The 16,808-nt window shown below is 25.8% G+C and overlaps 1 protein-coding gene across 2 annotated transcripts; it reads right to left on the reverse strand.

Annotated features, from left to right (window-relative positions):
- Positions 1-2,050: 2,050 nt before the first annotated feature.
- LOC105149253 (fatty acyl-CoA reductase wat) lies at positions 2,051-10,876 on the reverse strand. Of its 2 annotated transcripts, none has more exons than XM_011061537.2 (8): positions 10,371-10,876; positions 9,646-9,739; positions 9,185-9,430; positions 8,960-9,105; positions 6,208-6,510; positions 3,532-3,816; positions 3,187-3,444; positions 2,051-3,102 (listed from the first exon to the last, which is right to left on the reverse strand). In XM_011061537.2, exons 1-8 carry the CDS (start codon positions 10,535-10,537, stop codon positions 3,006-3,008), a joined length of 1,596 nt encoding a protein of 531 aa, XP_011059839.1. In that variant the 5' UTR covers positions 10,538-10,876; the 3' UTR covers positions 2,051-3,005. The 2 variants fall into 2 exon arrangements, with proteins under 2 accessions (XP_011059839.1, XP_011059840.1); XM_011061538.2 differs by having other exon boundaries at positions 9,646-9,749; positions 10,371-10,473.
- Between the last annotated feature and the right edge of the window lie 5,932 nt (positions 10,877-16,808).

A 16,808-nucleotide genomic window follows, 5' to 3' on the forward strand; every position in this document is an offset into this window, starting at 1 on the left:
AAAACAAATAAGGGCTAATGAGAGTTTTTTGCGCGGTTGTGTGCGAAAATAAAAATCGTTTATTATCAAAAAACTATAGTATAATTACGCATATAGTATAGTTACGCATAAACATTTCCCTATTTCTGGGCCATCATTAGTATGTCTGAAAAATTATGTATGTTGTAAAATTCTAATTTTTTTCATGGCGAGACGGTAGAGTGGCAACTCAATCTCCTTATTGACAATGGTTGACGATAGAGTGGCAACGAATAACAGATAAAAATCTGTGCAGATATCAAAAACGTTATCAATTACTTATTATAAAAAAAAATTAATGCATTTACCCATATAGCCATGAAAGACGTGAACATTAAAAATCAATTAAAGTCGAAAGAGACAAAATATCCGCAAATTATTCATATCTAGCGATATAAATTCACTACAACCGTTCCGAATATTGTGACGGTTAACATTCAAATGAATCAAAGATAATACACAGTGTACAAACTAATAAGTAAAATGGATAGTATTATCAATATATGTCAGACTGTTACTTAAGAATAATAAAAACAAAAACGGCACGCAGTTTAAATCAGTGTAAATTATTGAGAATCGAGATGTATGGGTGATGTAAAAATTCGGTGTCAGATTACAAATTAAGGCTTTTTTTGCTAAATATGTAGCATTTCCGAGATACGTCGTTTGTATAAAAACCGTTCCTGATCAACAATTTCTATGCTTTCCCAATCAAAATCATGGTTTAGATCCAATCTATGTTCGATAATAACAGAATCATTATTTGTGTTCCTTCGGATGTCATTACAATATTCCGAGATTTTTGTTTTTAAAGTCCTCCCTGTCTGCCCGACATAGAAGGCATCGCAATATGATTGATGAATATGATTGGTACCACAAGCCTACTTTCTCTGGTAGGTATCTGAATTTCTTTTCTGATTGCTCTACTCATTAGCATTATAAATTGATTATGTTTAAAAAGAAAATTATTTATTTTTAAGCACGGAAAAAGTGATTTTGATGAGGTTTTTAAAAATTTAGCTTATAGATAAATTTGAAAAAATATAATTTTATTGGGCTATTAAAATTATTATTATATAGGAAACTCAAGTATGATGAATAATAACATAAAATATTAATATTCTAACTTCTAGCAAATTGAGAATCCTACATAATTATTTTGATTAGCTCAATAAATTATTTTCAAATTTATATTTTGCAAAATTTTTAGATATTTCATCAAAATCAATTTTTCCATGTAGAAAATACTCTTTTCTTGTATATTAATAATTGCAAAACAATCTTAATGATTTAACTTGTATATATAATTACGATTTAAAATTAGTTACAGAAAATTAAAGTGATTTATTATACATTGTAAATAAATTTCATATGAAACGATTGTTATTAAATACGTAATAATGCGCATTTTCCTTCGCTTTTGCAAGAAAAACTGATTTTACAGAATATTTTACAAAAAAAAACCGGTTTGATATTATTTCCTACCACTTATAAAAGAAACAAGGTCAATTGATTATGATATGTTTCTGTAATATTCCTTTTACTTGTATAATATATTGTGAAAAAATTCTCATCATTAACAAGCAATCTAATTATGATAGTGTCTAAGTCAAATCTAGCGTCATTATTACCGGATATTCTTTTGAATAAAATTAATGATTTTTATTATAATATGTAATGTTAAACATTATTATAAATTTATTAAATAACATAAAGTAACCATTAAAGTAGCTTTTATGTGTTCTCAAAATTTATATTTATAAATTATATATAAGATAAAATTATAATTGTTATAAATAAAATAATTTAATAAACAAAATAAAAAGCATGATGTATTTTTTTTTACTTTTTATCTGACCAAAACGCGTATCATAATTATAAATACATTAAATAGAATAAAATATAATTATTTATTTATACAAACAAGAGAGACTAATATTAAATATCATAATATTTTTGATATGAAATATGACGACAAAAAATGATTATATGTCGTTAAATAATAATGTTATGTTTTATATAAAACATTACGTTCTTCAGTTTATTAAGAATATAGTTTATTTATATTTATAACGTACATGTTTATATTTATATTATACATATTTTTATTCAATTCAATCAAAACTATTCAATTCATATAAGAAAATGTACACGAAATAATTTTTGAATAAAAATAACATAAAGGATATTTATTATATTTTTATGCAGACAATAGCGACAATTAACGATTACTCATGTATGCATGAATAAAAAAGAGCTCGTGTGTAGAGCTCTGATTCTTTCTAGGTTGAAATAAGAATACAATGTATATTTATTAAGAGACTAACGTAGAAGGTAATGCAAACATTTCTCACAATTAATTACATTAATCTTATTACCATAATAACTTATTTATATTAACTAAAAATGTTTATTTTAACGATGCAAGATGACATACAGGGTGGGCCATCTATTGGTACGTTTTTGAATTTCGTCGTATGGCAACACCGAACGAGCTACAGACCCGAAATTTTGACAGTTTATTAGTCATACCGTCCGCGGCACGAAACAACATGTTTTCTCTTGAAGAGCGTTTTGAAATTTTAAAAACTTATTTTCAAAGTCAGTGCTGTGTCGCCGAAACTGTACGAATTTTGAAAAGAAATATGGGTCGTGATAGAGCACCCACCGAAGGAGCTATACGCAAATTGGTGAGGAAAGTTCGTGAGAAAGGGATGTTAGTGGATGACATTATATTACGACTGTTTTGAGTGAAATTGGCGCCGAGGTAGTCCAAAATGTCATTAATAATTGGGGTGACCGAATGGCATACTGTAAGGCCAGTAGAGGGAGCCACATGAACGAAATCGTTTTTCATTCTTGACGCGGATACTTTTAGCTTCACAACAAAAAAAAAATTAATAAAAAATATCAATGTATGCTCATTTGATCGCATTTTTAAAAACGTACCAATAGATGGCCCACCCTGTACATCTTGATTTATTAAATTACAAGAAAGACATCATACGATTTATTAAGCTTATGATACCCCACACTAATAAAACCATAATAACCGTTAACAATGAATAATGATAGATTTTTAATCTGAAAGAAAAGAATCATTATAAATACAGTTCATGCGATAAAAAATAATAGCTTTTAGATAAATATGCAATGAAAATTACTCGCCTCCTGTATTTCTCACGTCCTTTATCTAAAGTATCCATCGGATCTTTAATTATGTGTACGCGCAAACCAGGCATCATATTCTTGAGATATAATTCCCACTTCAAGTTATTCATATTGAAATTAAAAATCTGACGATCAGCTGGAGTCACACGACTCCAGAGCTTTACAACAGCGTCATTGTTGAATCGCCATTCATTTGACGAAAAGTATGATATTAAAGAGCTAAACTTGTTTATCTTCTTATACATCTTTAATAACCTAAAAGTTTACAACTCTATTTAAAATCCTGCAATATTCACAATAATATTTTATTATGCTTTTAAGTCAACTTAGTAAATTCCTTACATGGGTTTTCGGCCAATAAGAAAGAGTACAGTATCGACTAGAACAGCGGGTATCATCTGCAGAATTATCACATTTATATTGTGCATGAATTTATATTTGTTTAGAAAAAACATATAGTACCAAATAACATGTGTACTTGGTATCTGCATGCCGTACTGTTCATTTAATTTCATAAATTTCTTCCAAGTAATGGGATTTTGGCACATCGACACGTAATTGTAAATCGGCACTCTCTCAGTTTCTGGAACATCCGGATGTGCGCTCTCGATGCTTAACAAAGTATTTCTAACAAAAATATATAATAAATGTATAATATATAATATATATAAAATATACATAATAATATATATATATATATATAATAAAATGTATAATATATTGTAAATGATAAAATATCTCATATGCATAATCTTATTTTGTTATTTAGATTAATATTGATATAAAAGTTATAGAAAATGAAGCGTTAAGTCTTATAAAATTTTAAATCTTTAGAAATATTTTCGACATTTTATTTTTTAATTCGACAACAATTGCTGAAGTTCTTTCAGGGTTAATCATGAAACGTTTTTCTTAGGATGAAAAGTGAAAAATAAAAAAATTCTCCATTAACTTTAATAGTTAAAATTTTCACCTTTCACTTTCTATTCTAGGGATAAAATTTCATGATTGATACCCTGTTGTACATGTAGCGTATTTATCTGTAGATTTTTTTAGATTAAAGCTCTAAGGCACTACAGCTTAAAAAATGAATTTAAAAAATCAGATAATTTAAACAATTACATTTGTTATGCAATTTTTGATCGAAACAAAAGGTAATAATTGTCGTTAACAGTATATGTATTTATAAGGCTGCTGCGTTAAAGGTCTTGAATATTCACCTCAGCTATATTGAATTGTCATAAGTGAGAAATGACATTGTTGATTTTTCTCGCGTGCCATTGTAAATAAAGACAATTTGGATAAAACAGAATAATGAGATCGCTGTAAAATACTTGTAAAAATTAATTGGACCAAGATTATCTTTATTCACTGTGATAATCAATGCATAGTTGAAAAAATTTTTTGAAGTGAAAATAAACTGCGCATTCAGTAGAAACTAATAAACATATTTTAAGTGCTTTTTACGACTATTTACTGACTATCATGAGGGGAGAGGGAATAAGAATAATCTCGACCCATTTTTACAAGTATTTTACATCGATCTCATTATTCCGTTTTTATCCAAATCTTTATTTACAAATAGAATGCAAGAAAAATCAACGTGTCGCTTAGGACACATTTCTCTTTTCTAACATCACGATTCATTATAGTTAAGGTGAATACTTAGGAGCCTTAACACGACATCAATAACGTAATTAACATAATGATAATATATTATGCATTTATTATTAATAAGATACTATTGATAGTATCTCGTATTTGTGAATCTAGTCAGCGATATACAACAAGATTAATTAGGGAAGACAGGAACACTATATTGCGGTACTCGGAGATCACATATCTCTGAGTGCAAATTTTTATAAATACAGTCCTGTACGATGTTTATTTTTAAGGACCTAAGTATATAATCTTATATATGCAATTAGATTTAAATTTTTTTTTTTTTATATTATAATCTCTTTTCTTGCATCTTATATATTTTATTATTATATGCTGTTCGTAAATAATTATGTCATAATAGGTTTTTTCGATATTCGATTCTCTTATTACAGATACTTATTTCATAAGTTCCTTGCAGAGAGATCGTGACAATGCATGTTATTGATTTATAGAGAACGAAGAAAACAGATATTTATACTTCGACTGAATGGATCGTAACACTCACCTTAAGTTTACGCTATATTTATGTTACATCGAAAGCAATTATTATGACATAAATCATCATGATAATTTAATAAATACTAAACAAAAGTTGATTACAAGAATAATTTTTGTTCATATAATTATTGATAAATATATAAATAATTTTATTCATTGAAGACAACTTCGATATAAATTAATTTGAAAGCAATACATTACTTATTTATTTTGTTTACAAATAATTGTGCATCTCCCGTTAAAAGAAACAGCTTTCATAATATTATATCATTATAATTTATTTTATAAAATTATTTTATAGATTTTAAAGTAACTTTTTATAAACAATAATTAAAAGTATGGGTAAGAATTACAAATTTAAATTTTATTACACTTTATAATAACTTTTAAAATTTATATAATTACAAGAAAAATTAATTATGCGATAAAAATACCAAAGCTGTAAAAATTAATAAACCAATCATGTATCTATTGTTTAATAATATATGCACTGTACTCTTTAACTTTAACCTTAATTAGTATTCGCTCCAAAATTTCCTTGATTGATATTTGTGGCTCTACAATATTTTAAATTAATTTGTGCTTAAAATTATCATAATTAAACGATTTTTTATGAAGATAAAAATTCGAGGAATACCAATCATGTATCTATTGTTTAATAATATATGCACTGTACTCTTTAACTTTAACCTTAATTAGTATTCGCTCCAAAATTTCCTTGATTGATATTTGTGGCTCTACAATATTTTAAATTAATTTGTGCTTAAAATTATCATAATTAAACGATTTTTTATGAAGATAAAAATTCGAGGAATACTAATTATGTAACTCAAAAATTATATTGAAATACGAACTTACCTTCTTTTGGCGGTATCCCAACCCGCAACTATGAGATGCGAAATAACATAATCAGCGGGCACTAAGTCTGCCGTTTTATTAGGATCACAATGCAAAGTACGTAATAAACCTATGGCACTACCTAGGACAATACCGATTGCTCCATGTATGTTGTTGATCCAGCCGCTCATTGGCTCATCAGCGGTTGGTATTATAATTGATGGTCGTACAATGCAAACCGGAATTCCTATGCTATATTGTCGAACAGTGTCTTCAGCGATCGCCTTTGTATATGCATATGAATTCGGCCAGTCATCTATTAATCTATATTTGTCCATATATTATACACAATATTCACATAACACAATATAAAAATTTTTTCATGTATTTTTTATTTAAAAGTTATCTACATATATATTTATTAATCTTTATCACTTATATTATCTATATTTATATGGATAGATAGTTGTCTCTTTCTTTCTCTCTTTCTTTCGAATATTTAACGTTAATAACATTTACTTAATGTTTTTATACAGTATAAAATAAAGAAAACTTCTGTTAATTTATGAATTTATCAAATATAATAATTATATTACACAAGTATGTACCTAACTGATTTTAAAAGATAATGTAATCGTATAAAAAATATTCAGGGACGTCTTAAGACATAAGAACATTTTTTTTAAGATATCCCATTGATCTATGTTAATGAGATGTTATGTAAATATCACAACTTAAAGTTAATACCTTGAACTATATTTACATAAATCAAGCAACACAGTTATGTTCAAAATTATACACGGTCTGTCAAAAATGTGAAAACTCTTTAATATTTTGAAAACTACGCATTCGTGAGAAAAATGTTTCAAACAAAAGTTGTAGGGTTCAAAAAAATCTATTTACTGATTATATCGGTTTGACCTTGGATGGCGTCACTGAAGTCAGGTAAAGCTCACATCAATTTTTTTAAATAGAATACTCCATTTTTTAAAAGCTAAAATCTAACAGCTAATGTCAACAGCTTTTCAAAACACTGTAATAAAATTATTTTCTATTAAGTATTTTTCGAATTATATAAGGCTTAAAAGTTACAGTACCGCCGGCATTAACATTACGCAAGGTGTCCGACTGACGTTAAAACCTCTTAAATGTTGTTCAGAATCGTGACCTAGATAACACTTGTTAAAATCAAGGCCATTGGAGGTTGTATCTCTTACTTTCATTTTTATGTAAATTATGTAAATTACAAAAATTCGAAAAAAGAGTTACGATTTCCTAAGTTAAAAGTAATAACAGAGATAAAAAGGCTCGAGGAAATAAGCGCTGTTTAAAGTGTGCAAATTGTTCAAGAATATCTCTCAATATTCAAATTAAATTTATTGAAGAGATCGTAAAACAAATATAATCGTTAAAATAATGATAAATTCGTATGTTTCGGTTAGTTTTCTAATATACGCGAAAAAGTTACATAATTAATATTGCTCGTTCTTGTATCTACGCATACAAAATTGGAAAATGTAAATTCATTTTTTGTAGTCTCTAGAGAGAAAACAAACTAAGTCTCTGTCGAGAATACATTCTCCTATGCCAGTTATAAGGTTAGATGAAAATCACAAAGTCGGTGCCTTTAATAACAAAATATGGATTCTGAAATAAAAAATGAGGTGTTCTAAAAAATTAATGTGATCTTGACCTGACCTTGTCGACGCTATCCAAGATTAAACTGATGTGATTAGTAAATAGATTTATTTAAATCCTACAACTTTTATTTAAAACATTTTTCTCAAGAATGCTTAATTTTCGAAATATTAAGGGATTTCCACACTTTTGACAAATCCTATATGTTTAATAAACGTTAGGAATCTTGCAATAAACGTAATAAACTAAAAAGTAAATGTTTAAACTCTGATATGTTTTTAAACTATTTAATAATTTTATAAACGTTTGATATCCATTAAACTTTTTTTTACTTAGGTTAGAATATCGTTTTTAGACGAGGTAGATTTTTCAAAAGTTTTCTAAACATATATAAGCGTACAACCTCTATTTAATGTTTTTATACAGTGTAAAAAACGTTCCATAAACGTAAATTATTTACTAAGTAATATGCTTATTCATATATTATATTATATGTTAAATTTAATAAAAAAAATATAGTTTTTGTATTGAAGTTATAAAACATTTTATTTTCTAACATTTTAAATAAAAATCCTTTTCTCTTTAAAAACATTGTTAATAATTTATTTATTTATTTAAAAAATCGGCCAGCCGATTTTTTAAATAAATAAATAAATTTTTGATGTAATAAATTGTAAGGATAATTGCATAATAAAGTTGAAGGAAATCGTGAATAATAATTGAAAATGCAATATAAACTGTGTTCTGATATTTGGCTATTATTGAAAATATAGTACGTAACTTAAACTATAGATTTTCAATATTGGCAATGTATGTTAGTATATGGCCTGATTGTAAAACCCTATTGTAAAACAAGTTTCTATTCATTTATTAAAATTAGGCTAGATGGTTTTTACTCAAGCAATAGAATTTTCATATCCTTTTACTTGACCTTGTTTTTCAAATCGATCTCTTTATTATTGACAATATTGACTGCGTAATGAAAACGTGAAAGAAAAGTTATGCTATAATTATACCGCGTATTGTAATATAATGCAATGTGATGAAATGCTAATAGCTTAATGCTGAGTCAACTGTAAATATTTTAACATTTGACTTCTAATCTCATAATTTTTAATGTTAGAACAGCACTTACGTTGGCACGAATTTGTTCAATTTTTCATCGTCCATAATATCGACTAAAGTCAAAATATTATCCGTTTCCATAGGCGCAGGATAATATTTTTCTTCAATGAAATTATTTACACAATGAGAATATGCAGTAGATACGTAGACGAATGACTAAAATTAAATAAATTAGATTTCTACAATTATAAAATTCAAAACTTAATTAAAATAATATTAATATTTTTTTATATACCTTTAACTTCGGCATTTCTTTTGCTAAGAGAAGAAGCTGCTTTGTTCCTCTTATATTTATATTCACTGCAATTCGAATCGATTCATTAAATCGTACAGTCGCTGCTGCGTGGAATATTACATTTGTATCCAAAAGATTTTCTCGATTTTCCTTTGATAATCCAAGATCCAACTTGCTTAAATCGGCATGTACCATTATTATTTTGGTACTAAAATTGGGCTGCTCTTTCTTTAATTTGTCGTAAACCTAAAGAAAAAATTTTGATGACATGGTAAAAATTTTTTACATTTAATTATAATATATACATATTTATAATATTATATTGTCTTATATTACATTATATTATATTGTATTATATATCATACGTCATATTATACATCATATCATGTCATGTCATATTATATTATATTATATATTATATATTATATATTATATACTTATTATATATATTAAATACTAACAGGATCATTGAAATGTTCTTCGAACCTTTGTTCAGGTGTTTTTCCTTTTTTCGCTCTCATAAATATGCACAACTTTTCTATACCTGGACAGCATCTAGAGGATGCTATTTATTATTAATAAATTGTATCAAATAAATAATTTATATCAAATAAAATGATTAATTAGTAACTATATTTAATCTTCTAAAAATGAAACAGCGTAATTTAACGTTCTATTACTTGCGTGTTACAGATCATTGAGTTAATTAGATTAAAGTGATTCAATAGATTACACTAATTTATAGCAAAAAAAGAAATATTTAATTATTTTATATTAAATAAGGTTTTTTATAGATTTTGAATGATAAAAATAATGCCGTAAACCAAATTATATCAACACGTTTCCAAAATAATTAAGTTGTGCAAAAATTGCTTTTTTATAATATTCAACATTTTTCATAAAAAAGATTAACAATACATTCATTATGTCTGATCAGAATTTCAAAATAATATTAATCTTTCTTACAAAAAATATCAAATATTATAAAAAAAATAATTTTTGGCATAACTAAATTATTTCGACGACTTAACGTATTGGTAAAATTTGGCTTACGGTATCAGTAACTAAAAATTTATAAGAAACATCTTCAAAATAATTAAAAAAAAACAGTTCATTGCAAAGTTATTTACATTGTTAATGTTATATAAATCGTTTCTGCATGATTTATATTAAAATATCTTTTTACCGCAATAATTTCTCTATTAGAAGTTGGCCGAGAAAACCGGAACCACCCGTTATTAACACGTTGCATCCCGCGAAGAATTGGGGAATTTCACTTTGACTATCGTTAATATTTGGAAACTCTGACATATCCAACATGTCTTCAAGATAATCTTTACTTCCCCGTATCATCTTATTAACGTTTCTAGGTGTAGAGCGGGAAATATTTTTCTATTTATCCAATTTCACTTGGAAAATCCACAAAGAAAAATTCACAATCAATCACGATACTCAATCAATCACCGTCTCAATGAACCGGTAATTATTCAGCTTTCTCAACTCAGGTTTTTGTAACATATAAGAAATGCTTTCCTTGGAATGCTTCTTCTAGAATGTTACTTCTCGCCTAGATGAAAACACATAAAAACTGATGAAAGTTGACGAGTCCTTTATAACATGAGATACGATAAAAGATCGTGGTAACGCAACCATAACCGCGCTTCGACTGAAATAAGGAAATGCATGAGTATGAAGGTGAATAAGAGGGACATGTAGAGGGGGAAATTCACATTCTATTAACATTGAATATGAATATCCAATAAGCAAAAAATCTATCATGTGTTATTTACAACTTTTATATAACATATTTTTAAATATATTATATTTTAATGTTGTGTACAACATTATAAGAACAAACTTTGAGCATAATTTAAAGATTTCGAAATACATAACAAATAATATTATGATAATATTGAATCAACATGTTAAACACAAACATGTTAAATTGCAACATTACAAAATGTTGAAAGGTATTGTAGAAACTTTCAATGTTTGTTAAAGTAATGTTTCGCAACGTAACATGCAATTTAACATTCGAGGACATCTATTTAATATTTATTTAATATTATATAATTTTCCAAGAATATAAGATTCCTGAATTAATTTTTTACACAAAACTACACAAAATACTTTCAAAATATATTTCAATATATTTAAAATATTTGAACATTTGAATATTTGAAATTTATATTAAGAACGCTTTTTAAATGTTCATAAATATTATTAGATAATATTGTAACTACATTTATTAAATGTTATATAAAAACATTGAAAAATTTATATTATATAAAATCAATATTTCAAAACGCTGATCTAATACTTTTAATTTATTAGATACGTAACATAACATGATACTGACGTAGTATCGTAGAAGAAGATGATTATTTAGGGAAAAAAAATTAAGAAAATTATACTGATTGTCGCATTTAATGATTGTTATGACTAAACAAAGAAACTGCTAACACGTGCATATATAAAGATATACATTTTACATTGAATTTTTTAACTGAGAAATTTATTCACTATGTCAAAATATTTTACATAACAAATGAGATGAGTTACACATTGATTGTTCTAACGTATTCTTTTCCAATAATCAACATATCTAAAATGATTTTAAAATTACAGCAAATAGCATTACAAAAAGTCAAACAAATTTTAAGTAAATATTACAGCAAACTGAAATATTAAGTAGATAAATTTTAAATACAAAAATACATAAATTTTGTCAAACTTTTGTTTGTATTTCATAAAAGTAGATAATAAAAATTAACTTATTTAATAGGATATTTATAATTTGATTCTTAAAATAGATTTGTTTTTGTCTATAATATCCTTTTCTCACAAAAATATATTATGTAAATATATTGTATAAATTTTACATTTACAAGCAGAGAAAGTACAAAAATTGAATTGTAGATTCAATTCTCTTATAACAAATTTTGATAAATTCGATTTTTAAGTTATTCTCATTTAAATATAATAAGTCATTAAAAAATTATATAATATAAACATTTCTATAAGTTATACAATTTAATTGTTGCAGACTGATTAAAAAAATCTTTTTTAAAAATTTGCTGAATTTGTTCACTTTTATTAGAATGTAGAAAAAATTAAACAGAATTATTTAAAATTAAGTTTAGAAATTTTTATAACTCTAAAAGATGAGATTATTATTAAATAAAATTATTTTTGTAAAAAATTATATTATTCTTGTTAATCAAATAAAATTTAGTGTATGTCTTAAAAATACGTGATTAACTTAAAAAAATTATTCATTACTCAATTTTTTAATTTAATCAATTCTTTGTTGACTTCTTTGTTGATATATTATCATTATTAGCTTTTATAATTAATATATCATAATGAATTCAAAGTAGATAAAAAAAAATTATTTCTAAGAATAAGAAGAGTAAGAAGTTATGCTTTTAGGAACTATAATTGCATACGTATAAAATATGTATAGGTAAAGCATTATATGTACAGAGGGTGAATTATAAGCATGTTTTAAAATTTCGTGAGCGTGTTTTTAAAAGGAAGAATAAATGTTTTTACAGACATTACATCGCAAATTTCTTGCTCTTGAAATATTTAACACAAATGAACATAAAAAATGCATCAGTCGTGCTCAATCATGTATGGAAAATGATAAAAAACACTTTAAGCATTTCTTGTAAAATCATCATTATATTCAGTTAAAATTTTTATATACAATCATTTTTAACACTACTGTAGATATTTCTATCTATTATTTTGACAAGGATTTGCGTTAATATGTTTACAGAAACAATTGTTTTTTGTTTTTATTCAGGAATATCCTCGCAAAATTTTAAAACCTATATGACCTGCCTATATGACCTATGACTCACATGTGCGTACATATGTAATTAAGTCTCTAAAAGAGTACGGCTTGTTAAAACGGATTGTGAAATAATACTCATAACAAGATAAATATTTGTAAAGTTTATGCTTAAAATAATGTATAAAAATTAAAATGTCGAATTTAGATACAAATTAGAATATATTAGGTGTTGGAATTAATTCGTAGCGTTTTACAAGTGATGGGAAGTACTTTCATTAATGTATTTTTTAATGCTCATGTGAAATAAATAACATTCTTTCATTAAAAACGCTACGAATTAATTCCAACACCTAATATTATATTTTCTCAGAATAATCATAAAAGAAAAATGTTTGCACCTTTAGATTTTGAAAATAAATCAACTCATATGTAAATAATATGTTAATTAATAGAAAACTTAATTAATTGAATTAATTATCTATTTTACTTTAGTTTTTATATTAGTTTTCTTACAATCAAAATTAATTAATTATTATTAATTAATATTATTAATTCCTTTCATTGAATTACAAAGCACTGTATCGTGACGTAAAGTTAAAATCATATTTCCCAAATAACAAGCAGCTGTTGTCATTTAACGTTGTTTCCTCAAATATAATTGATTCACTTGCGAAACGTGATAAACACGAACGTTTCTCGACCTTATTATTACCGACGGCTAATGATATTCAAATTTTCAATTCAAGTAGCATACCATGTAATAATGAATATTTTTGTAAACGTAATTTGATCTATACAGTTACATACCTATTCATGAGAAACTTATGATGGTTTTTACTATTCCCGAGAATACATATTTATGATTCTGAAATTAAAGTGACTACGCTTCAATAATTGCAAATCTGACCCTGTCGGATAATTGTATACGATTGGTAGTAGTATTACTGATAGTGAAATTTAACACAGGCTAGCTATGCACATTTATATATATAAGCAAAAATCCGGTTAATATCGTTTAAAGAATTTTGAATAAACACTTGTGACTGCACAGTCAAGATAATTCCGAATATTATTACTGCAAAAATATTAAAAATTGCTTATCTATTTTAAGAATTTTACATACAAACCACTTTTATTTATACTTCAGAAAATAGATAAATTGGAGAGTGAGTATAGCTAAATATAATATTAAAATAGATTAAAAAGAGTAAATTTAAATAATTTTATATTTTGCCTTTTTGTATTAAATAATTATTTTTTTTCTCTTTTTTTTTCTCCCTCTCTAAATAACTTCTTTTCAAATATATTAAACCACGTTACTTGAAATATGAAACATAAAATATTGAAATAATATTAAATATAACAATAAATATTCAATATAATCACATTTATCGATAGTGAATGTAATCTGATAATTATTTTATTCATCAGACAAAAATTTATTTCAAATTTATTTCATTTTTCTTCAAATACGTATAACTTGAACGATGCGTTCACATTTTTGTATGTCTGAGGTTTCAAGTACGACCTCGAGACGCTGTACGGTCATTAGTTGAATGGAATCTCAAGATCACTCAAGACAACAAATATAAGCTTGGACTATGGATACTTTTAGCACTTTTGTAAATATATATTATAAATATATATTTACAATAAATAATGCAATAAATTATGAAACCTGACCTGATGACCTTCATGTTGATTATATTTATTTTTGAAATTTTCATTGATTGTTTTTCATTATTATTTATCATTTATTAGAGATTTATCAGAGATTGTCAGAGGAGAAAACTCCTTTCGCCTATATCAGCGTTTGCATCACATTTGCTGACTCACAGTTCGTTTGCACATAAAAATGATTAACTCAATTGCTTACAAGAACTTAAATTATATAAAAAATTAATTTGTATTTGTAAAACAGAATTTGTATTTTCAAAGCAGAGAATTTGTGTTTTAAAACAAAGAATTGATAATTTTAAAGCACAAAATAGTGTTTGTAGACAATTAATCAGTAGACAATTATTCATGTGGGCAAATGTGACTTAGTCTCTGAAATTTTTATTTGTGTATAAAAAGACTTGTGAGCAATCAGTCAGTAGTCAATGATACTCGTATTATGTGTGCAATGCAATATATATAAACGTCTATATACATATACATATATATATATATATATATATATATATATATATATATACGCCTTTTCTCTTAATTTTAAATATGTGCAAATAATGTATATAAAAAAATCAAGTTGGGACGTCGTTCAGTGCGATTAACTCGTAATCTGTGAATCCGGATTCGATCCCACCTGTGCCCCACATACACGATTTTTCGCGTTCGCCATTCGGATTCAGCAGTAAAATTGTAGGTCTCCTCGACAAACCTGTTGACAAACTCTAAGGAGTAAGAATGCAAACTATTACCAAATACAAAAACATAAGCGAGCTTCTGTTCTCCGAAAAGCTAAATTAAACATGGTACTGTAACTTCCCAAAAAAGTGAGGTCAGGAACGCAGAGAATATACTAAGAAATTAAGAGGAAATAATCGAGTAGGCAAATGTGATCGATAAACAGTGTTGTAAATAATTTGAAGGCAAACAGAGTTCTCTCTTGTCACCGACGAGATATTATTAAAGACTGACATCCTTATAGAAGTTCGCGTCCTTGTAAATATTAAAGTGATTAAGAATTAAAAACTAATAATATTGTACTAATTTTATGATTTATTAATTTAGTAGACATAATTATGCATTTATAAATCAATAATATAACTCAATAATCTCGATTTTTTTAAAAATTGTGATTTCAGTATTATCGTCAAAGTTTGATTATCAGTAGAAATAATAACCGCAGAGAAAAAAATTGTAATTTTTCGACAATGTACAGAATATTATAGCTCTACAAGTATGCATATTTATTTACAGAACATTTAATAAAAAATCGTGAATTTAATAATGTATGAGCCAAATATTTATGTTGTAATGATAATAAATTTGTATCAATTGTCGATAATGTCAGTGTTCTTCAATTACCTCTGGGCCTTTTTTATACCGCCGAAAATTTGCCCAGAGTTGACAGTCTTTAATAGTATCTCGTCGGTGCTCTTGTCAAGATAACAATGTCAAAGTTTTTTAAAATGTCTTTTTTATAAAAAATTGTATGTTTTATTAAAAATTGTATAATTTCTGACCGTTTCTAACATACTTTTATTATTATTATTGATTACTTTAATGAATGATTAAATCTATAAAGAATCAATATAATTTCTTAACTGTCGATATTTTTGTATAAAATATTGTTTGTTATTATTAACCCAATAAATCTGTTCAGTTTTACTTTTTTAACAACTTTCCTTAAATGACAGCAACAATCAAAGAGAAATATTAAGTATCTTCCTAATTTTTCAATTATCGGTAAAGTATCCATTCGTGATCGCGTCAGAATTATGAATAAAACAGAGTACTATACTTAAAGATACAATGATAATCGTGAACATTTACCTGAGAATGATATTTTTCAGTCGTAGTTCACATTGTCGATGCTTTAGCAAATAAACAAATTCAAGTCGGCGAAGCAGTTCACAGAATGCACCGAATAATAAACATCGGTAGTTCATGTTATGCGCTTCATAATATACTTTAACTTCGTTTTTTAGTTAGCGATATTTAGTTACAGGAATTTATTATAAATTATGTTTACTTGTTTTTAAAAAAAGGCAATATAAATTATTTATATTTCTTCTTTCAAAAAGTGAAACAACTAAAAAAATTAAGTTTTTTTTAGAGAAAAAGAAAAATTATTTTTAGGGATGAAGAATTTCT

This window comes from Acromyrmex echinatior, chromosome 1, assembly GCF_024713525.1.
Source record: "Acromyrmex echinatior isolate Ae372 chromosome 1, ASM2471352v2, whole genome shotgun sequence".
In the NCBI taxonomy this organism is placed as follows: domain Eukaryota; kingdom Metazoa; phylum Arthropoda; class Insecta; order Hymenoptera; family Formicidae; genus Acromyrmex; species Acromyrmex echinatior.